At 38.3% G+C, this 21,986-nt stretch overlaps 1 protein-coding gene and 1 long non-coding RNA gene across 4 annotated transcripts; one reads left to right on the plus strand and one right to left on the minus strand.

Moving 5' to 3' along the window:
* Window positions 1–208: 208 nt before the first annotated feature.
* Window positions 209–14,022, minus strand: LOC112556222 (protein RCC2 homolog). 3 transcript variants are annotated; one of them, XM_025225033.1, is made up of 11 exons: window positions 13,733–14,021; window positions 12,533–12,623; window positions 11,752–11,892; window positions 10,707–10,838; window positions 10,076–10,164; window positions 9,186–9,300; window positions 8,468–8,634; window positions 5,743–5,923; window positions 5,227–5,335; window positions 4,493–4,565; window positions 209–4,236 (listed from the first exon to the last, which is right to left on the minus strand). In XM_025225033.1, the coding sequence occupies exons 1-11, from the start codon at window positions 13,904–13,906 to the stop codon at window positions 4,063–4,065; spliced, it is 1,446 nt and encodes a 481-aa protein (XP_025080818.1). In that variant the 5' UTR covers window positions 13,907–14,021; the 3' UTR covers window positions 209–4,062. The 3 variants fall into 3 exon arrangements, with proteins under 3 accessions (XP_025080818.1, XP_025080819.1, XP_025080820.1); XM_025225034.1 differs by having other exon boundaries at window positions 5,227–5,332; window positions 13,733–14,020; XM_025225035.1 differs by lacking the exon at window positions 10,707–10,838 and having other exon boundaries at window positions 13,733–14,022.
* Window positions 14,023–14,064: 42 nt separating this feature from the next.
* Window positions 14,065–17,650, plus strand: LOC112556223. The gene is made up of 3 exons (XR_003097645.1): window positions 14,065–14,595; window positions 17,089–17,160; window positions 17,565–17,650. It is a non-coding gene; the product is annotated as an uncharacterized LOC112556223 (long non-coding RNA).
* The last annotated feature ends 4,336 nt before the right edge of the window (window positions 17,651–21,986 follow it).

Here is a 21,986-nt window from a genome sequence, read left to right on the forward strand (position 1 = left end):
GTTGGCCTTCTCAAATTTCCATACCTTCCCAACCCTGAAAAACTTTTCCACACCCCCTGAAATCCACACCAACCCTACGTTCCTCATTATTATAAGCTTTTGGAAGGTCTTCAGTATGCCAAGTCCCTGCTGGCACACCAGATTTACCTAGCTCTCACAGATACAGACTACATTCTTGTAAGCAAGGCATCAAGATTCAACCACAAGAGAATCTTCAAAGATTTATTGCATTTCAATGTCTACTAAGTCAATACATAAAGGATACGAGATTACACTCAAATAATCAACTTCAGTTATCTCCAATTTCATTCATGCACACTTTGCACGACTGGATATGATAGCAATGTTTACATTTCAGTTCATCCCACTAAACTTGACTAAAGTGATAAAACATCTATTTGATTTTCAAGTGTAGAAGCTATTTGCACAAAAAATTACTGTTTAATCTTCATGTGGTGATGACAACAGTCTGAGGACCTGTTGTCAAAAGCATTAAATTCTGTAAATATTAGTGCTTAAAATTGTCTAAAATAGAAAATTCTTAAATAGTTAACAGACCTGATATTCAACACCTACCATCCCCAATAATATTACATAGCAGGTAATTTCTTTAAAAGTATAAACTGCAAGGTGTTTTTCAGAATCAAATTTGTGGTCACACAAATGTAAGAACAGTTATTAAAATGCCCTTAGCCAGTAATAATACATCATACAAATGCCATGACTTGAGTGGTCTTATCTGGGATGAAGAAGTGTTTTAAAAAAAGCAAGACATCAAAAATGGCTGCTTAGGTGGAAGACGAGGTTTAGGGATGGAGATGTAAACATTGCTTTAGAAATAAGGTGCAATGAACTGGGTCATTTCTGTGGATATCTAAGATTCTTCAAAACATCAAAAGATGATGTCCCATGACTTGCATCTCCCATCACAAAAAGAACAAGTTTCTGTAATTACACACTGGAGTATTCAAAATTTATCAAGTGGATAAGATTTTGCATAATGAACGTTTTTGAGATTTACTTTTAGCTTGCATTGATAACAGACATGACCACGGAACCTTACACCATACACCAAAGGCAAGGTTAAATAGTAATGTTAGTGTCAACTGCTTTAACTTGGAGAATTGTTTCTTCCTTCAGCTATGTATTTGTTTCAGTGTCACATTTCTTAACTCTTGATTCCACCCTTTTTAAATCTGTGAATCAAATGAGACCAAACTGTGAAATATTTAAGCATATGAATGTGCATATACAGAATATGGTGCAAATTACTTTCAGGATGCTGGTGAAAATTAACTTGCAAGTTTCTTGCCTCATCTTTCTCCCTCTGATGTCACCTTGTTTGAAAGCTATTGCATGCAGCCCAAAGCACTTGTATATTTTGATTTATCTCAAATTTTATTCCTCCTGAAAGTGGTATCAAAATCTACAATACTTTTTTGGTATAGCTTGAACAAGGATATGCTGATTAAAGATTGCCAGTTTATTAGTCCTTAATGTCATGCTTTTCAGTATATATATTATCCACAAGATTTTAAAACTTTGCCATCTGCTAGAAAAAAAAAAATGCAGGTGCTTGCACATAAATAAATATGAGCATGCACAGACTGATGAAAAGATGCACAATCTCTCTACAGAAGATGAAACTTTATGTTGTAAAAACTAATCAAAATCCCACTGATGACATGCTGCAGACCTACATGGTCACAAAACAGGAGATTGTTTACAAAACTATGGCATTACATTCTACACAAACACAAACCTAAAAGAATAGTTACTATGCCAACCTGATTTGTCTTGACGTAATAACTGAGTGTAAAAGAGAGTACTGAAACAAATGCTTAAGTATCCAAGACGTTTAGAAGAAATATCATTATGAAATACTCATTATATAGCCAAATCACTCTAATTAACAAACTTAAAGAGTGGTTTAACTGTTCTCCCAGCATTTAGAGTCAGGAGTGTAAATGGGCAAGATAATGTCACATGATCACAGACAGCAGCACTGCTTATGCCATCAGCATTCAATCATTTTTTAGCTTTACTGATCAACAGTCCTCATAACAGACAATGGCCACACAATTCCTAAGACTTTACAGACCTGGAGTTTGCTTTAAATTTTAAAAACATTATTTAACAACCTGTCCATCAACGTTTACCCCATTCAGTTTAGTCCAGAAATTATACACATTTCTATGTGCTTTTAATTGTGAATTAGTAAATTAGAGACTTCCTTATCTATGCTTTCAAATAGGTTTTCTATCTTTGCATAATAATTTTATTTTTATCCATATTGTGAAAAAAAAGCAAGATCAGATGAAGTCAATTACACTTATTTTAACTTCTACCAGAAGCCCAAATAAAACTTGCTTGTGAGAAAGGAGACAGGTTAAAAGAGACAGTACTGTTTTAAATAGAATTCTACAAAACATCCAGCTTTATCAACACTGCACCCTGCACAGATAAAATAAATCTCCAAACATATTAGCTCAGTAAAAAAAAAAAAATCTCTAAAACTCACTAATGCCCTTTCAAAGTGACATCTTGATGTTATGCTTATGCACAAATGTTTGCACTGGAGTCACGTTTCTATGAAGCCATGTGCAATGTTCTTGATGTCATTTGACAAAATTACCCGTTTGTCATGTCGATGACTTCAAAAATAAACAGGTGGAAAATTAAGACAACAAAATAATTGATTTTTTTTCATATACACAAATGGCTGGCTTTGACAACACATGAATGTACAAGGGATGAAAGATGAAAATCCAACAATGATCTGCGATGGTGAAACAGCAAATGAAATATCAACACATTTATGCTATGCTTCACAACACTTAATGAGGAGGGAAAAGAATACCTTTCATTAGAGAAATCTAGCAGTAAAGCAGAACAGCAATAAATTTTATTTACATGGATGATAGTTAAAAATCTGTTGGTGACCTCTGCCCTGTGGATGTCACCAGAGAGAAACTGTCACAGCTGCCAAAGCCCTCTTCCTTTGAAATGGAGACTGGAGACAAGATTCCAACTCACAACCCCTGTGATGCAAGGAAGGCACACTGTTTCTCCCATCAAGTACTCAAAGGGGGAGATTTGCAGTTCCTCCGTATTTGAGAAACGGAAACAATTTACAGACATGGAATCCACCAAGTATCAGTACACTCTTTTTGTCTGTGCTTCGAAACTTGTCACATCTAATTCCTGCTATAAGCAAAGGTTTTAAATCTGAGAACACTCTGTATGGTATTAAACCAATTCTGTTGTGCAACAAACAGCAAAGCCCACCTGAAGTGGGTTTATTTCTGGCTGAAAAAGTTGGCTGTTACAATTATGTCTTCAAAACACCAGGCATCAGAAGAATAGAATATAAAAATCATAGCCTGGGATTTTATAGTTTGCACTTTGACTGTAGCAATAAAAAGTAGCTCTGTACTTTGTCTCAAGTTTTCTGCATTCATGTACTTTGGACGTCATCACTTTCCAAGCATTTCACACAGTGTCTTGCATTAGGTGCAAGAGTGAATTAATTTCTGTAAAGGCTCCAGGCCTTACACAGCTGATGTCATTCCAGGATGCACGTTTACCACACAGGGACCATGCAGGGTCTTATCCTGCAGTTGCAACATTAAGTGAAGCAAAGGTCATGTCTAGCTATGCTAAGAGAATACCTGAGAAGTATGAGAATGCAGCAGGAGGAACAACGCGACTTAACACAAAAACCTTCACCTAACAGATCTCATGAATAAGATGCCAGACTTCTCACAACACATTATCATCATACAGGCATTAAAAACAGCTAGAGACAGACAATGCAATCTCCAGTTAAGTCAAGCTTAAACAAGTGAAGAGAATCCAGACTCTTCCCTAGGTGTTAAATGTTGTACCCCAGCTGTCTTGATACATAGGTGAAGTTGAGCCAGCATCTCCCTGAATGGTCTTCCCCCACTGTCTTTGTATTGTTTTCCTAGACACTGTAAACAATAAAGCCGCACAACCAGCCAATTGGACCAACATTTTTTTGTCTTTCAAAGGGTGGTATAGCCACTCATCCCCAACCAGCTATGGGTTGAAAACAGGCAGTTTTTGCAAATTGGACTTGTCTTCTTCAGTGTCTGCACGTGCAATCATCATTGTGTGTGCATAACCACAAGCCACACTGTGAACATATGTACCGTCCAGCAGTTTTACCTCCTGTGGTACAGTTGAGGACTTGAGTTTGTTTTCTCCATACCCCTGTAACGAAAATAATACCTACAATCTGCAGTTTATCAAAACAAAAAAAAATAATAAAAAAACCACCGGAAAAAAAAAACTAAAACAACAAAATCATACAACTGTTACTGCATTTGAAGACTGTGAAGAATTTTTGTTATTTGTTCTCACAATCATGCAAGAAAAAGGTCTAACTGTGCTATTCTATAGAGGAAATTAGCTACATACTTTACAACCCAACCATGCACCCAGCTGATGGGTGAAGCAAGCAACTCACCAGTTCACCGTAAGTAGGACTGGGTCCCCAGCTTACTACACTGTCATCAGCAGCAACAACAATACTGCGGTAACTGAAACAAAGATAGAGATTAACAAAAAGAGTTTAACTTAATCCAAGCTAATAAAACTGCATACAAAGCGCTACTGTATTTGTCCAAGCAAGTCTTTAATGATAAGCAGATGGGAGTCTCTCTCTTTTTAACTGTTTCAGGTTCTGAGTTTCTTGCTCAACCAATAAGATGTGGTTTTTCCACCACAAATAATCAAATCAAATGAATTGTAAACAGTTATACACTTCATTATAATAAAGCAATTTATTTTTACATGGTAAATATTTTTCATTAGCACCTGAAAGAACAAGCATAACTCTGGTCAGGATTGCAACAATTTGATTTTAAAATGTATGCCCACTATCTTTTACATAACATAATGCAAATTTGGCAAGCTCACACTCACATCATACTATGCAAACTCAAAGCAATTACACCCTTAGTTGTTGTTTTTTTTTTGTAACAATAAGCAGTTTTATATATATACACAAACATACACACATGCTGGACTCTTCCATCATAAATGCTTGGAACTATTAACTTTCTCTAAATATTAGGCATCGCAAAATTATGTTAGTGGTGAAAGAGACAGAGAGGCAGGCAGAGGACAAGTTGAGAGTGAAGCAGGTTTAGAAAGAAAGCAATCAAGAAAAAAATGAGAGAAAGAAAAGACTTCTCTCACCAGCAGCCAATGCTTCTAATTTTCCAGCCACTAAGGTCCTGCACAAGCTTCGGATACATTGTGGCTTCCCCCGTTGGTTTGGACTGGCCCCAAAAAAACATTGCTCCTTCAACATTAAAGAATAAATATTCTGATGGCCTGTGCAAAGCAAGAAAGGAAGCTACATACTACACTGAACAGCCTCAGGACACTTTGCAAATTATACCAAAGGAACAAAAGATATAAGGTTAGTGGTAAAACTACTGAAAGCTTTCACATTGTGACAGATAGCTATTTAATGACACGCAGCCTCATTGGTAACAAGAATTTTAACATTTAACACCACACATAAAATAGCAGTTTGTTACTTTCATTATAATGAGTTATTATAAGTGGTAATAAATATTAAAGATAAATGCCTGTACTTTTGGCTTGAAGTTTGAATTGTTTCAGTTTGAACTACTTAGGAAAAAAAAAAAAAAAAAAAGAAACTTAGTTTCAAAGCAAAACCTGCTATTGTCATGCATACTGGCATACCATGCTCTCCTACTGCCATACTGAAACTAGAGCCACACTGGATTTGTGTTGCTCCTCGGTTTGGACCATCAAAGAACTTAAGCATTCTGGGCACAAGTTCATCCTTGGGTTCAGCATGTCCAAGACGACCGTAACCTCCAAATCCCCAGCTGAAGATGCGCTTTTTGGAGTCTATGATCAACTGTAGCAGATACATGATAACAAAAGAGCTATAACAACAAAATGTTCAATTAACTGCTTTATGTTATCCATGATTTGGACATTTAACCGAAAAAAAAACCTACACTGCCACATATTATTCTGTAGCTGTAACTAAAAAATAATGTTGAGAATGAGAGGACACAATGACAACTGACCAAACGTGAACTATTCAGTTAACGTACAACTTTTCTTGCCAGTCGATGAACTCTGCCCACCCTGCATTCCTTTCACCATTCCCCCAGTTTTTCTTCTTTTTGTATACTAAAATGTTTGTTGACTACAGATCCAGGTTCTTCAGTACTATTTGGCTCCAGTTCTCAATTTAATCACAAATTTAATTTTTAATTAAGGAAAACCCAAGTATACTTATTTAAGTGCCTTAGATTTGAAAACATCGAAGACAAAGATTTTAATAACACAGTAAATAGGTTCTAAAAAGAGATTATTACTTTGATTAAAAAATTTAAAAGAAACAAACAAAATAAAAACTACAGCAACACTGTATCCAACAAGTTTTATCTTTTTTCGTTTTCCTCAATTTTAGGAAAGAGGAAAATACAAATATTAAAAACTAAAAATTTTAACACAGCTAAAGCATTTAGCCAACACCCATGGCATACGATTAACATCAGATAAGAATATGATAAGATGCAAGGGTTCTTAGAAGGGTTGTCATTGACAATACTGAAAAAGTTTTGTCAGGTATATTTGTCTGTTTCTTTCTGCAGGGCAAAAACCATGGACAGTCTGTAACTGCAAGTTTGAACCAAGTACGCATTAAAGATTACCTGGCTTGATTCTACAGCCACACTTAAGTGTATGTTGTTGCTGCAGACATGACGCCACATTTACTGTTTGAACAAGTGGAGTACACTGAATATCTGACAGCTCCAAAGTGCCAAGTTCTTGGCTGTTTGAATTACCCAAAAAGAAATATTATTTACACTTGCTAAATATATACCATGCTTTTAAAATAATGACACTGCACTTATTTCTCACATTTTATGCTTTACAACATAGACACGGTGGTGCAGTGGCTAAAGTGCCTGTCACCACCATGTAGGGTGGGGGGTCATGTGTTCATATCTCATCTTTATCATGTGACAGGGTTGACTGTCAGTAGTCTTCATGTGAAAGACTGAGTAGTTATGATATGAGTGATGGTAAATGAATTTGTAAGACACATTTGATGTCTACTAAAACCATGCTTATGTAAGCACTTTGTCTGCCTTTGTTGGTGGGATAAGGCACTCCACAAACAATCAATTATTATTATGCCTGAATTTACCCCTATTTTCAGAACTATATCCTTACCTTCTTGTAAGTTAGAAAATAAGGAGAAATAAATTACGTTTTTAACAAAATTATCTAAAATAGTGCTATTTGTTTTAGTCTGTTAAAAAAAAAAAACAAGAAAAAGCTAGTTGCCTACTTTTAGGCAAGGTGGGTTTGGTGTTTTACGCCGTGTCAGCAACTGAGGCAATATTACGGCAGGCAGCCAGCCCTGTAAACAGATGCCACGTGCAGAGAAAGAACAGCGTGCCCGAGACGAGAAATGAACTCTGGGCTGCCAACCTTCACTGTATTGGTGACAGGCGCTAACAGCGCTAACCGCTGCGCCACCGGACCGCTCTACTTTTAGGCAAGATGGAGGAGAAAACATTCATCAGAAAGGAGCTGATAAACAGTATCAAATTGAATATTATAGCTTATTTCTTTGTGTGTGTGTTTTGGAGTTGCAACACCAAAGAAGTTCTTAGTATTAATGAGTGCTCAAGTGCTTGGTATCCATTCTTTTTCTCATTGGTGTTGGAAGCTTAATTTATAAGTTTGTAACTGAAAGTTTGAACCAAGTGTACATTAAAGTCTACCTGGCTTGATTCAACAGTCACACTTCTGTGCATATTGTTGCTGCAGATATAATACCCCATGCATTATTAGAGCATGTGTAGTACAAAGCAATCCAGCAGCTCCAAAGCAGCAACCAACTATCAAAAGTGTTGTTGTGTCAAATAGGGTGTGGAAACACTACTGTCAGAACTAAAAACAGAAGAAATATAAAACACAAAAACAGAGAAAATCATACCATTAAACACTCTCACTCTCAGCATAAATTTTGTATTAGTATATATATATAGCAGAAACTAGAGAAAATGTCAGAAGAAATTCTTCAAGATATTCTGACCAAGTGCAATCAACAAAGAAATCCTCATAACAGCCAGCTGCACAATTATGGAAACCAGGACCAAACAAGATGGATATGGCTAGGGCATGGATAAAGAAGGAAACCAGGTGCACCATCTGACATGATCAGCAAGAAGACACAAAGTGCAGATCAGTTAAAAAAAAAAAAAACCGGACTAGAAACTAACCTAGAAGAACATAACTTGCTGCTGAGAAAAAAAATGGAGATCTTTAGTAGATGCCTTTTGTACTGCCTAGGTTAAGGAAGGCTATTGATATATACACAAATGTAAATTACTTTGATAAATGCATTAACAGTTGTAAAAGTGAATCTACTCACTGTATGGTTAAGACCACATGCAATTTCCCTGACATCGACATCTGTGACAGGTGTAATGTGACCATCTCGATTTTTCTCAATGAATACATTCACTTTTCGAGGTGTCATTTCACACTTGTACTCCATCTTATTACTAGTGACAAAATATTTTCCATCTGTGTTGTGACCTGACAAAAATGAAATAAATGTTACTGATGTGCCTTGTCATCAAATTAGAAAGTGAAAGTCACATGCTATACAAATACTTAAAACATGACTGAAGGAGAAAAAAAAATTCATCTGGACTATATGATGCAATGACAGATTGATCTCCCATTTCCCAACAGTTACTTTCGCAAAAAATAATAAAATAAAATAGAGCCAGTATCAACAGTTTTTAATAACACTTGAATGCTAATTTGGTTTACATTACTACTGTTTTATCATATAATTTGCTGTTTCTTGAAGATAGAAAATTAGAACTAGCAGGGGGCTAATTCTGTGTTGACAATATTTATCTTGGCAACATCCCAAGAAATGTACCTGTCCTACCATAAACTAAAAGCAAACTAAGCATGAAAGAAATGAGAAAATTATAAATACATATGCAACCAGCCATTTGCTAATGGTAAAGAATGAACAATGAGGAATCTTGAGCCATTTAAAAAAATTGTAAGTGACAAATTCCAAACTACAATGCAAAAGTTGATGTTATCTAGCATAAATCAAAGATTTTTACCTAGCTGTCCATACTCTGGGCAACCAAAGGAATAAAGGTTGCCATTGATGTCTGAGATCATGCTAAACTCCCCTCCGCAGGCAATGCGCCGGATTGGTGGCCCTTTGTACTTTACCTAAAACATACCACAAAGGTTTTAAGGGTTTTTTTTCTTACCTGGTATAGTAAGCATTTATCTTAGTTTTTGTGGTACAAAAGCAATGGAATTTGGATTCAGATAGAAAAATGTTAAAGGAAAGTTTAGTGACTAAATTTCCTAATGTTCACATGGAGGGGTGTTCACTGTAAAAATGTCAGACTGGAACACATTCATGACAAAAGTTAATAACAGTATTATTAGATTACATATACAAATAGTATTTAGATAGGAGTGACCTTAAAAAATCTGTGATAAGTACTTAAGACAGCAAGAGTCTTACATTCAAAAAGATATTTGTGAAATTTACTTTACAGCAATGTTAGCCATTCAAAAATAGTTCTATTGTCATTCAATACAGCAGGGTCGTAATATGAATTATACTTGATTACTTAGGTCATAATTTTCTGTTTTCATTTTATAAATCTTTAATTAAATCTACTAACTACCACTAGACCACAAAATCAAGACTTAACATGTATTTGACGCCAAGGTAAAAAGCTCCTATACAAAAACAGTCTATATCAGCAGCAGTTTTATCCCTTCAACCACTAACGACATATTAAGAAGGAACAAAGTAGCTAAGGAGGATATTAAAGGAGGATAATGCCTGCTGCTAAAGTACAGACAACAAATTAACGAGTTGAAACTTATGAGTACGGCACTATCTTTTAATACTCTAGGCGGATAACAACCAATTTGTTCCCTTCACAAGTGCACACATACATAGAAATGATGCCACAGGTCTACATACTTGCATGGGGCATGGCACCTGCTGTGTTTGATTACCAATCCCCAGCTGACCCATTTTGTTGTCTCCAGTGGCAAGTACTTTTCCTCGATCTTTAAAAGAAAAGACAACAATGCACTCAAAACATTGACTACACATCTAACACAAAGAAATAAAAAAACAATCATAAATTTACAGAGGTAAAAAACTGATCTAGAATGTAACATTACAAATTTTGTCTATGAATCTACAGTCATAAAGTAGGCATGTCATTATATCCAACTCTTCAGTAACTTGGAACCCACTCAGTACATTAGGATGTTCATCTTGACTGTTAATGATCGTCATCAAATTGGTGACTCATCTTGACTGAGTTAACAATGCTCTTGCGATGGATGCAGCCTTCAATAATGATCTCACAAAGAAATGCACCTAGCTGTTCACACTGAAGCTTTTTTCACGTCCCCCTGCCCCCTCCAGATTTTTACTTATGCTCTGTGTTTGCAATTGTCCAAGCTTGCAGCTTATATTGTGAGAAGAAATGCTTCAAATAAATAATCACATTATTAACCACTGTCAATGTTACCACTTGTCAAGAACTACCCTAGAAGTTGCAGGCTACATCTGAAATATCATCAAAGCTGCATAAACGTACCTGTGAGAAAAAGTGTGTGGTTCTTGCCACAGGCAGCTGCCACAATGTTAAAACTCTCTAAGAGGTCAACTTTTGTGGGCACATCTCGCCTATTGATGTCGGACACTCCAAGCTGACCTTTCTCATTACGACCTGTAATATTTCTGTTAGTTACAAAGAGTACTCAATGTAATACTCTCTAATCTGCGAGCTTACCGGTATTTCCACCCCAGTCATATATTCTGAAGAATATCGTAGCCTTTGCATGTTCTTTGCCTCATATATATATATACACACACATACACGCACTGACAGAAGACAGAATTCAAAGATCTGTGCTCTAAGATCAGGCTCCCTCCCTATAAGTTATTACTTCTAGCCCCCAAAGCTGACCATTATAGCACATCTTTAGGTTCTCACTGTTAGCAAGCAATGGTCTTGGTAAAACAAAAAACTACACTCTTGGTCTATGAAGCTTTCAGTCCCAGAAGATTTATGGTGATTCGTTTCCTTTATGTTTTTACTCTCTTGCATACAAATGTGGCAGAACACATGCTCATACCCGAGATGCAAGCTGACTTTTACAAAACAGAGATTTATATAGTGGTTTTCATTGGCAAAACAAAATTTCGCAGGCTCCTGATCTCTTTTATAAAATCAAGAGTTTCCAAGGGGCCTGAACCTAGCAAAAATGAGTGTGACCAAAAGGATCTCAAATTCTGATGAAATACTTAAAGACACTTGTTTGCATGTCTGCTAGGAGCCCTGGTACAGCTTACCTATCAGCCTACCATTGTTCCTTTTAGCTTCAAGTGAAAGACAATCATCTCAAGAGGCAAATGCAAATGATAAGCTTCCAGAACTTTTAAAACTGAAAAAGAAAAAGGATTAACACATCCATATGCCACATGACTCTAAATTTGTCCAGGCATGTCATGACTGGTCACTTAAAGGCAAATTAAGTCAACACATGCAAGAGAAGGAAACTGGTTATTGTGTGCTGTCAATCAATGTAATATACACGCAAAATGTTTGTACTCCAATATCCGGGCATATACACACTCACCCCATGTATATACTTTTCCTTCTTCTGTAATTGCGACACAGTGACAAGCATTGCACCCTGATGCTACAGTTCGTATCTTGATGCTCTCCAATCCCCCAAGCCGGTGTGGTCCCCAAAGATTTGGTCCACCAATTGGTTTTACTTAAAAAAGAGTCAGCAAAGAAAACAAAAATATAGCAAAGCTAATTTTTTAACTGTTAACAAATTTGTAATAAAAAGCCACACCTTGCATTCCAGTCAGCCATTTTTATCACTAGTTGTTATATAGTAATCAAAGCTTTTACGCAACATCCTTTAGTATTATCATGAATGTTAAAATGACTTTACATACCAGTTCATACTCCCCTGCAATACTATTCTAATGTTAACTTAGCAAATGCAATTATTCTTAAGGTTCTAACAAAAAAAATTACTCTTTACCAAGTCCAGGAAAGCAGATCTTTTTATTTCTTGTGGAAAAAAGATGAACAATGCAAACAAACAACAGTAAATATAAATAAACACACGTGCACTAACTCTAAATGTGAAATACAGCTGCCTTGAAGAAAAAGTCAATGAAAAACACACTTTTTCCCTGAAGAGCCAGTCCAAGCTATGATACTTGACTCCACTTTCTAAATAGTTTATATCCTTCATGATGACTGTACACTACAAAAACAAAACTGATACATGTCATACAATTATAAAAACATTTGATAACAAAAAAGCAATCTAATGGGAGTCAGTTTTTAAAATCTGTATAAACATAAAAAAGTACAAGGTAGCATAAACCAGTCTTTACCTCCTTTAGGTAGGGTACGTCGTCCAACTAAATCCCAGTTTGTGCCACCACAAAACAAAACTTCCCCAGCCAGCATGGGACTTTCAAGTTTCTTTGAAAGAAAGGAAACAGTCATTAAAATACATAATTACTGCACTAAAATGTGCAAGGATATAAGAAAAGCAAAATTTCTTCTAATATGTGACCCACCACTACAGAATAGATCTTAAGAAGGAAATTTAAAATTTTGCAAATTGTATATTTTTTAAAATGTACATGTTTTGACCTTTCTTTTGATTTATAAAGGTTTGAAGTGTGCAAGTCTGATGGCAAAAGTTGAGCCTAACAATCTTTCTGGGACTCTACTACCAAATTGCTCAGTATATCCTACTTGGTGGCATGTCACATATCCATATATAAGAAAGTGTGCACTTAGTATAATAACAAAATATATGAAATAACAAGAAAAGAATAATCTGACTGAGGATAAAATGAATGATTAAAAAATCTTTATCCTTACTGGTGTAATTACTCCAAAGATTATATTGTCTATGATTGCACAGTTTGTACTAACAACAAATTACAATCAAAATTTAAATAAAGAAAGAAAAAGTAAACAAGCTTCGTATTTTTTGTACAGAATACTGCTACACATGGGATGATCTTTTAATGGACGTTTTTATTAATTTTCTTCAGATGGAGCGAATCAACACATTTTAAATAATTCAACTTTATAATTGGTTAGTAAAATTAATACGAAATCAACTTCTTCATATAAAATTAAATTTACATTTTATAAATTGGCTATCAAGTATCACATTCACAAAAGCTTTTATTGACCGCACCGTAAATCATATTTCTATCGCGAAACTCATATTTTTCAATGACCGATATTTACACCAATCGTACACAGGAAACTGAAGGCGCTTCAAATCAATTTAAGGCTGGCAATCATTCCTGCATAAATCTATATTTAACAAGCGAGGAAGCATACGCGACATGACACTGAGGCGACTTAAAATTATTGATTACTCCATACTCGATTCATTGTCCGAGACGCACCGAGTATCAAAGATTCTACCAACCTACTCAATTCTGAAGTCAGGCCTTCTACAATATCATGAAGACAGATAATTCTAAATAGGTGAAATACCTTAGTACACTAAATCAACGAATAAAATTATAGCATTCTATTAAAAAAAAACAAACAAGCAAACGTACAAATGAAATATCTCCAGATGAACCCTCTTCTCCTTCATTGTCAAATTCTGCGCCGGCTCCCGTTTCGGCACCATCAACATCTGATCCCTCTGACTCGTCTTCCTTTTGCTTCTTTCTTCGCTTTGTTTGGCCTTTCGTATCACTATCAGTCGTCCTCTTTTTGGAAGGCGGCATTGTCTTTGTTACAGACTCACTCTGGAGTTTATTGTTGAATTAAATCTGCCACTATATGCCGCGAAACACAATCACATTGGTTTCCCTCGTGGAGTCTCACACAGTCTCGCTGCCTCCCGCACTTGACGACGAGAAGCTGTTCTGATTGGTTGTTAAGCCAACTCGCGGGAAATTTTGACCTGAATTCTTGGACAAACGTTTTGATGCAGATTTTGTTCAACCACAGAAAAATACAAGAAATAATTGTGGTAATTCTATTAGAGAATGTGGATGTCGACGAAACAATGTTGCAAATTATCTGGGGTACATACTTCCTTTTCAAGGTACAAACGAACATATATTGGTGTGAAATATAGATCATTAGTGTGATTCTGTTAAAGACCGAACAGAATGACAATCCGCTCTAAACACTGAATTTGTGGTATAATTAATGCACTGAACGCAAAATATAAAGCGGTTTTCAAGAAATGTTCAGAACCCGCCGTGGCTAGTATAAGGTGTGTGCAGCCGATCGCACTTGTCTTACGCAAGGGCGTCTAAACCAGTCCCAACTCAGTCGCGCACGATCGGCAAAATGCCTGAATGACATTATGTGTGTTAAATCATGTAAGACAGACTTCGAAGAAGACAAGGAAGTTCTCACAGGAAAACCCTAGTGCCTAAGTGGCTGCCACATGTTGATGGACAAGGTAAGCCTTCTATTTGTCAGCGGACCCATTTCATTTTCCCCATCCCCCACTATAGTCAGATAACACTTCAAGCGGACGGGGAGAGGTAAGCTATCTTTGATAGAGATAGTGTATAAAATAGGTTTTGATATACATCCAGCCAAGCTTGTATAAAATAACATAAATAACAGCTACACGATCAGACAGTTGTTACTCTGCTCGACAAGCTTCGGAGAACTCAATCCATGGCTGTTGGCATTTTCTTCTCGCAAAGCCAACCGTATAGTTACAATACTCTGTGAGCTGTACTGGTCGGGATCGCCTCGACTACAAAGACCTAAAGGAGAAAAGCGATGTTATTGTTTAATTAGTACGCCTTTACTTTAAGGAGATGAATGTATGCAATTAACACGATCTAGGAAGAGATGGCTATTGTGGACGTCTTGGCCACGTACTTCATTTTATTTGCTTTGATTGTGAGCATTTGGGTGTCGCCGCCGGCAGTGACGTAGCAACCTCAGGGCTCATCAGGCTGTGCGGCCCCTCCTACCGTGAGTGATAATCATCACCAGGGATTGTTTGGGTCGGAGAAGGCGCCGAAGGACAGTGGAAATAAAGGATGTTTATCGCTCTCGTTCTTGAAGAGGCAGGGTCTTAGTTCAGTATTATCATTGCTATCACCAAAGTTGATTATATCGACTTTGCTGCTGTAGCCGGACTGACGACGTCCCAACACCGGCGGCCAAGTCAGTCCGTTCATAGTCTACTAAAACCTAGCATGTAACTCCCTGGGGTGGGGAAAGAGGGGGTTGAGTGACGTGAGCCGCTTCCCAGCGGACCAAAACACCTTGCGGCAAAATGGTACTTCTCTCGTACTCCGGGTGGACAGAACTGAAGTTTACATAGAAGGTGGAGGCTGAGTGACGTGAGCCGCTTCTCAGCGGACCAATACACCTTGCGGCAGAATGGCACTCGCTTGCTCAGAACTAAAGTTCTACTGCTTTTAATGCCTTCGGGTAAACAGGTGCAAGCACTGACTTTTGCTAATACTGTACTGGACAGTTTGGGTGCCACGTCACCCGCTCTTGTCCTTCTCTCGCTCGCGCTCGCTCGACCAAACATGGGGTGGGAGGGGATGCGGGGTGGAGGGAATAATCACTGTCTGCGGTACACGCTGCCCTACACAAGAGCTCCCGCTACACTACTACCACTGTAGCTAGATAGAATTCATCGTGAAATGGTTTCGCTTGAATAACGACGTTCAACAGGACTTTGTTTCCATGAAGTGGCGCTTTCTCTCTGCTTAGGATCTAAGCCGTGTCTTTATTGTTGCCGTTCACAAGCTCAACAAGCGGGCTTGTAAACACAAGAAAACCACCAGCAACTTCAAGCAGCATTTGTGTTATCAAATGTATCTAAAGAATATAAAACGTTCTTCCATTAATTTCACCAATAATATCTTATTCTGGCCAGTTAACTAAAACCGTGGATCTACATATAGGTAAAAGTAAGGGAACATAAAAACTGAATTTAGCATTCAGAGTTTTCACAGATGTACAAGGCTTTCTTTGTTTTTTAGATCATCGATACGAGCGTCACATAAGCAACGCCACGTTTCTCTGTACATTAGTACATCTGGAGAAGAAAAGGTTAAACGCGTTTTAGTGCTTGGAATATTACAAGCAATATGAAACTGATAAACTGTTCTCCCCACCTGACTTCCCCACCTGACTTTTGTTATTTTCAGCAAGCTTGTAAGGACCGAAGAAACTCGCTGTGCTGTGCCGAAGGAGAGAGAATTGAGAGGTACCAGCCGCTGAGTGCGTGTGACACTCGAGCCAGCCCCGCAGGTGTTGGGCCTGGAGGGCTCTTAGGTGGTGTCTGTTGGGGGGGGGGAATTGGTGTTTTACACCGAGCCAGCAATTAAGGTTATATCATGGCAAGGCAGCCAGCCCCGTAAACAGATGCCACGTGCAGAGAAAGAACAGCGTGCCCGAGATGAGAGCTGAACCCAGGGCAGCCAACCCTCACTGTTTTGGTGAAAGGCCACCGGATCGCCCGAGTGCTCTTGGGTACTTAACCCGCTGCGAATAATCCGAGCGATCATTTTCAAGGAGTGATTTACACTGAGCTCTCAATCACCGATAGTCGTCAGAAGACTGTGAGCTCATCTTCCGGATTGTACTGTTTTGGCGACTTTTGAATTCTTTAGCTGTTGACATGTGGACACGAGGTACGTAGTTCTAATTCTACACATTCTTGTGCGCGTACACGTGCGAGTAAAAGTGCATATAACTCCGACCCAAACATTAACATCGAAAGCTGCTACTTGTTCTGTGAAACGGAAAATACAGAAAAGCTAAGCCAGGAAACGATGATGAAACTCGTGCATATGTGTAATCTACTGAATCATTACAAAAATTGTTTTTGTTGTTCATTTTGTCCATGTCCCAGAATTGTTACAAATACGCTTCCTCTACACCTTGCTTGTCACATTATTATTTCTGTTTACAGGAATGCCTTTAATCAGTTTACTGATGTTTTTTCTCTTGCTTCGTGCTGACCTCATAGGCGGGACTATTAAAGGTCAGTTGTTTAAACAGACTAATCAAAGCACTAAAGGGATGGACTGTAATTAGCTGCAAAAAATTCGATGCAGTTTAAGTTAACACAAGTGATTTTAGTGGTGCTACGAGTATTTTTCATGCTCAGGCTATGATTATGTTCTTTGAGAACAAAGATGCATTTCAAACAAACACTTGTTTAGAACAAAGTCTATTGCTTTTAGGGTAAAGTTAACAGTTGTTTTTCAAAAATCTGTAGAGGTGCGAAGTTTGACAGTGACTGATATCTTAAACTTTTTGATTTGGCGTTGTACTCTCTCTCACACGCAATTTGTCAAATGTCATAATTATTACCCGATGGATGTGATAACATCTTGAAAATCTTGAAAACTTCGTTAATCGTTCGAAAGTGGCATTCTGTTGTAGGAGCCGAAAAAATATGCCAGGTGGAAGGTGAGCCTATGACTTTACCCGGCATTACTGAAGACCCCTGTATAGCGTGTCACTGCAGGGCAAGTATTTCTTAAACTCACTTTACTCTCGCTCGAAAATTTTATCACCCATTACTTTAGCTACTAGTTGAGTATTTGCTTTTCTTTGTTCACTGATGCAAGTAACGAACTCTGCAGTGGTACAAATAAAACATGTATCAACCCTTCCAAAACTGCCGATGTGTTCTTGGTTCTAACTTTAGTCTAAAGCTTTTGGCTATAAATTACGTGCAAAAATACGCGGCAAGATATGGTTATATAATATAGCTCAATCACGTTTCTAAAAAAAAATTTCATCTGACATCAGAGCGGCAAGGTGAAATGTCAGGTGAAGGTATGCCGGCACTGGATGGATGCCGTGCCGCCGTCTTGATGAGTCCAGGCACACGTGCTGTGGGGTGTGCAAAGGTAAGATATGTCACATGGCTGTCTTCTTGTTACTTGTTATCACGTAGATACCAGGCTGACCATAAAGCGTCGAAATGATGTCTATGATGGTTATGTGTTGTCTATACATTTCGATATCAGCATCACCGTTGTCTATGCCGTCCTCGTAGCCTGCTCTGCTGCAGGTATCTGAATGGTTAGTTTGTTAACTCTATCACTATTTTGCATATCTCTAGTGTCAGAGTGACCAGTTATGTCTCATTTGTCCATGACGTATTAATCACTGTGACCAAGGACCTTAACTGTCCTCGCTGGGACGATCTGGTACCTACGTCAGACCTAATGTTTACATCTAGTGTTCATGTTGTCTTTTTTTTTCATGGTTGCCCATTGAGAAAGCTCTTGTCACTAAGGCTGTATCGCGGGCTCAGATTTCGTCACCGGTATATTTATTTCTCTAGAACTGGCACCTTTACACAGGGATGAACGTGCTTGCTTTGGTACAGTTTCGGAAAACGACAGCAAACTAATTTTATGGTCAGTCTAGAAACCTGTGTATGGTCAGTCTGCTTTGTCGACAGGAAACTATTTTGTCTAGAAGCCTGCATATGGTCAGTCTGATATGTCTTTGCTGTCTTCGGTGTTCAGGGTGTAATATAAATGGGACGCTGTACCCAAGCGGTGCACAATGGACCCGCCCACATGATCCCTGCAAACGCTTTATCTGCGAAGTAAGTAATCCTCTAATTTTACCCCATTCTTTCTTCCCTTTCCTCCTTCTCATCATCGTCCCTGTTGCTCTCTTTCTTCTTTCTTTACACTTTAGAGTTGCTACTCTACCATAGCCCTAGAAACGTGTGCTTCCCCCTATGCTCTGTATTGCTGCATTCTGTCTTATTACGCAGTGTCTTGTAACAGACCAATCAAAGCAACTAAAGGGATGTAGTATCTTGGTATATACTGTCTTGCTACGGTCCTTCTGGCATCAATACTGTTTGGCTACATGCTGTCAAGCCACGTGCGTGACTTCTGTCTTGCTAGGTAAAGAGTTGTTACCTTCTGTATTGCTGCTACTTACTATGTGCTCCGCAAAGTCTATGTAGTATGTATACATAATCCATCAGTTCTACGCGAACTATGGGAGTTTTATGTTTTACTCGTGAAAATAAAATTAACAGAAATAGCAAAACGAAAAAGCGTACGATACAAATACAAATCAAAAAAGATAACTTTACGTATATTATTTTTATGTGGATTTCCAGGCTGGGATGTTGACAGTGTCACGTGACAAATGCTTTGTGGACTGCACAAACCCCATTTACACACCAGGGCAGTGTTGTCCATCGTGTGCAGGTAGAATTGTTTATTTCATATTGTTACTCCAAACTCATTTTTACAGCTGCTTAAGAGACAAAATATATTGATTAACAATATAACAGGTTATAACACAAGTGAAAAAAACTATCCAGTTGCTATTGCTTTTGTACTGGTAGCTCAACATTTCCTCAATCGTTCTCCTGTCTACTACATGACCGTATATGGTTTTGGTGTGCTTATTGTTAAAGTCAACAATACACACACACACAGACACACGTCTAACAGGGAAAGGATCATGAATCAGAAATTATTTTTAAAATAATGTTACCAACATACTAAATCAAAAACTGAATGTAAGTGGTAAAAATGGCGCTAAAATAATAATAAGGGTTTCTTGTTTCTGACAGGCTGCAAGTACGAAGGAATAGACCATCTAAACGGAGAGATATTTTCTTTCCGTGGTTTCCAGTGCACCTGCAAGGTATGCTCTCAATATGTCGGGACAACTTTGTCATTTTTATTTGAAAATTGTACAGTTTTTGCTGTAAGCATAAAAATATATCCACACAATCTTTGCTAAATTTTATATATATCATTAAATATATAGTTATTTTGAAACTCCTTTTCATTTCTCGAGGCACCTGTCTCACGAGTTAGTAGTATTTCTTTAACGTCTGCAGCATATCAGTTGTTTCGACTACCATAAAGGATCATGCTTGCATTTTACTCGAATGATCTGTTTCAGGATGGGCAGGTCACGTGTGCCTACCCTGCATGTCCTGTTTTGAATTGTCCTGAAGCAGCTCAATACATTCGTGAAGGACGAGACTTGCCCAAGGTGTAAAGGTGAGGATGCTGTAATGTAACAGATAGACCAGCAGATGATGCTACTAACATTTTTCACACAGTGGCCATCCCTGTTTCCTTCATTCTCTTATTCACGAGAATATATCACAGTTTTGTTGCTTTTAAAACTAGTCGCTACACCGCCCTAGCCCACGTCTTTCATCTTCCCGTGAATATAAGTAATTCCGTTTTTTTAAACCCGTTATGTTTATACACAGATAACCCTTTCCCCAGATCTCCCTCTGAGGCATTGACAACATAAACGTATCCATGTACAATCCTGACGTCAGTGTTCTTAACCTCTTTCTGTGCATAGTGATGTTTGTAGGCGTTAACCTCGGGAACGAAAGGTAGGTATAGATCTGACATTACCTTATATTACGAGCTTTACCCAATCATTAAAAAAAATTACACCCTACTAAAAGTGTAAATCAGGCATGGTTATGTCACATGTTGTGCGATCGCCGCACAGCTGCTACTGATTCCGGTTACGTTTCAGGGTCCAGGAGAGCGCTCGACCTGCGTACGTCGTGTTTCTTCTCCGGCATCATCGTCTCGCACGGAGCAGTCATCAAGCCAGACAACTGTACAATCTGTACATGCCTGGTAAGGGACTCCGTAACCTTTCGTCCACCAGCCAGTGCCAAGTGCGTGTGACTATGTCCAAGATAGACCATTTCCCGGTTTCCAGGTGGCACTTTTTCGTATGCATATCGAAAGTACCGTACTTTGTAAGAAACATGACAAATAGGAACGGGAAATCAAGTAGCCTTCAAAATGTTTTCAAGGAAGAGGGAACGTTTCCAAGAAAGTATGGTGTATGTGTTTGCCAAATGATCAACTTGATAATAGGCAGACGACAAAAAGGTACTCACTTTCGACGTATATGCACTCATTCTTTGCAAATTAAAACCAGAAGTTGCGAAGCGCTAGAGACAGCGCTCAAAAGCATCCTTAACAAAGCGAGTAAGGTGGACGATAGTCTGTTAATTTCGCGAATTCCTGAATCGATATTCTCCCTCTCTATATCCCCTGGTCCCACTTTCCTTCACCCACTCTATCTATATAAGCCTCACAAAATCACTTAGTGCTATTTTCTGCTTCCCTCATGTGAAAATGGAGATGTGGGAGGAACAAATTCCGAATCAGAGAGGGTAGATATAGAGAGGCTGCACTCCTTCTTTGTCTTTACTTGTTAAGAAAAGTAGTGCTACCAGAGTGCAGCCTCTCTATATCTACCCCCTCTGTTCCGAATAGGGGGTGTAAATATTCAAATGGCCAATAACATGACACGTGATCTGCCCATCACAACCATGTTCTTGCAGTGGTGGGAATCCTCGTATTAACTCTAGTACCCGAAATCTAGCATAGTGTGAGAATAATCGCTCTTTGGTGACCCGTCTTTGTCACAGCGTGGTTCCATTGTCTGCCAGCGAGAAGTGTGCACTCCACCACCGTGCGACGTCAGCCAGTACACGTTCAGGCGCAGGTCGTGCTGCCCTCGCTGCAGTGAACAACGTCCGTGTGAACACAACAATAAAATCTATCAGGTATCGGACCGACATACTCCTTATAGTTAATATTAAAAAAAAAAACTATTGGAAATTCAGGAACTTGGATACTGACCATTACCCACAGGTCTTTTAGCATGTCATCAGCAAAGCCCGCACGTTGATACTCAAAGACACGGCGACTTCTTTCTTGTACTTAAATATTTATATATGTGTGTGTGTGGGGGGGGGGGGGGGGGGTAAGTGGTGAAGGAAAGAAGGGTCTGCCGTGATAGTAACCTCGAAATTTTCTGTCC

The sequence above is a fragment of the Pomacea canaliculata genome, linkage group LG2, assembly GCF_003073045.1.
Source record: "Pomacea canaliculata isolate SZHN2017 linkage group LG2, ASM307304v1, whole genome shotgun sequence".
Taxonomy (NCBI): Eukaryota; Metazoa; Mollusca; class Gastropoda; order Architaenioglossa; family Ampullariidae; genus Pomacea; species Pomacea canaliculata.

Excerpts from the sequence above, each read along its gene's own strand:
- LOC112556222 (XM_025225033.1), bottom strand. The coding sequence starts at position 13,906 with ATGCCGCCTTCCAAAAAGAGGACGACTGATAGTGATACGAAAGGCCAA. Across the intron at positions 11,893-12,532 it reads ACGTACCCTACCTAAAGGAG|TAAAACCAATTGGTGGACCA; the intron begins GTAAAGACTGGT and ends CTCTTTTTTAAG. Across the intron at positions 10,165-10,706 it reads CCACACACTTTTTCTCACAG|ATCGAGGAAAAGTACTTGCC; the intron begins GTACGTTTATGC and ends TTTCTTTTAAAG.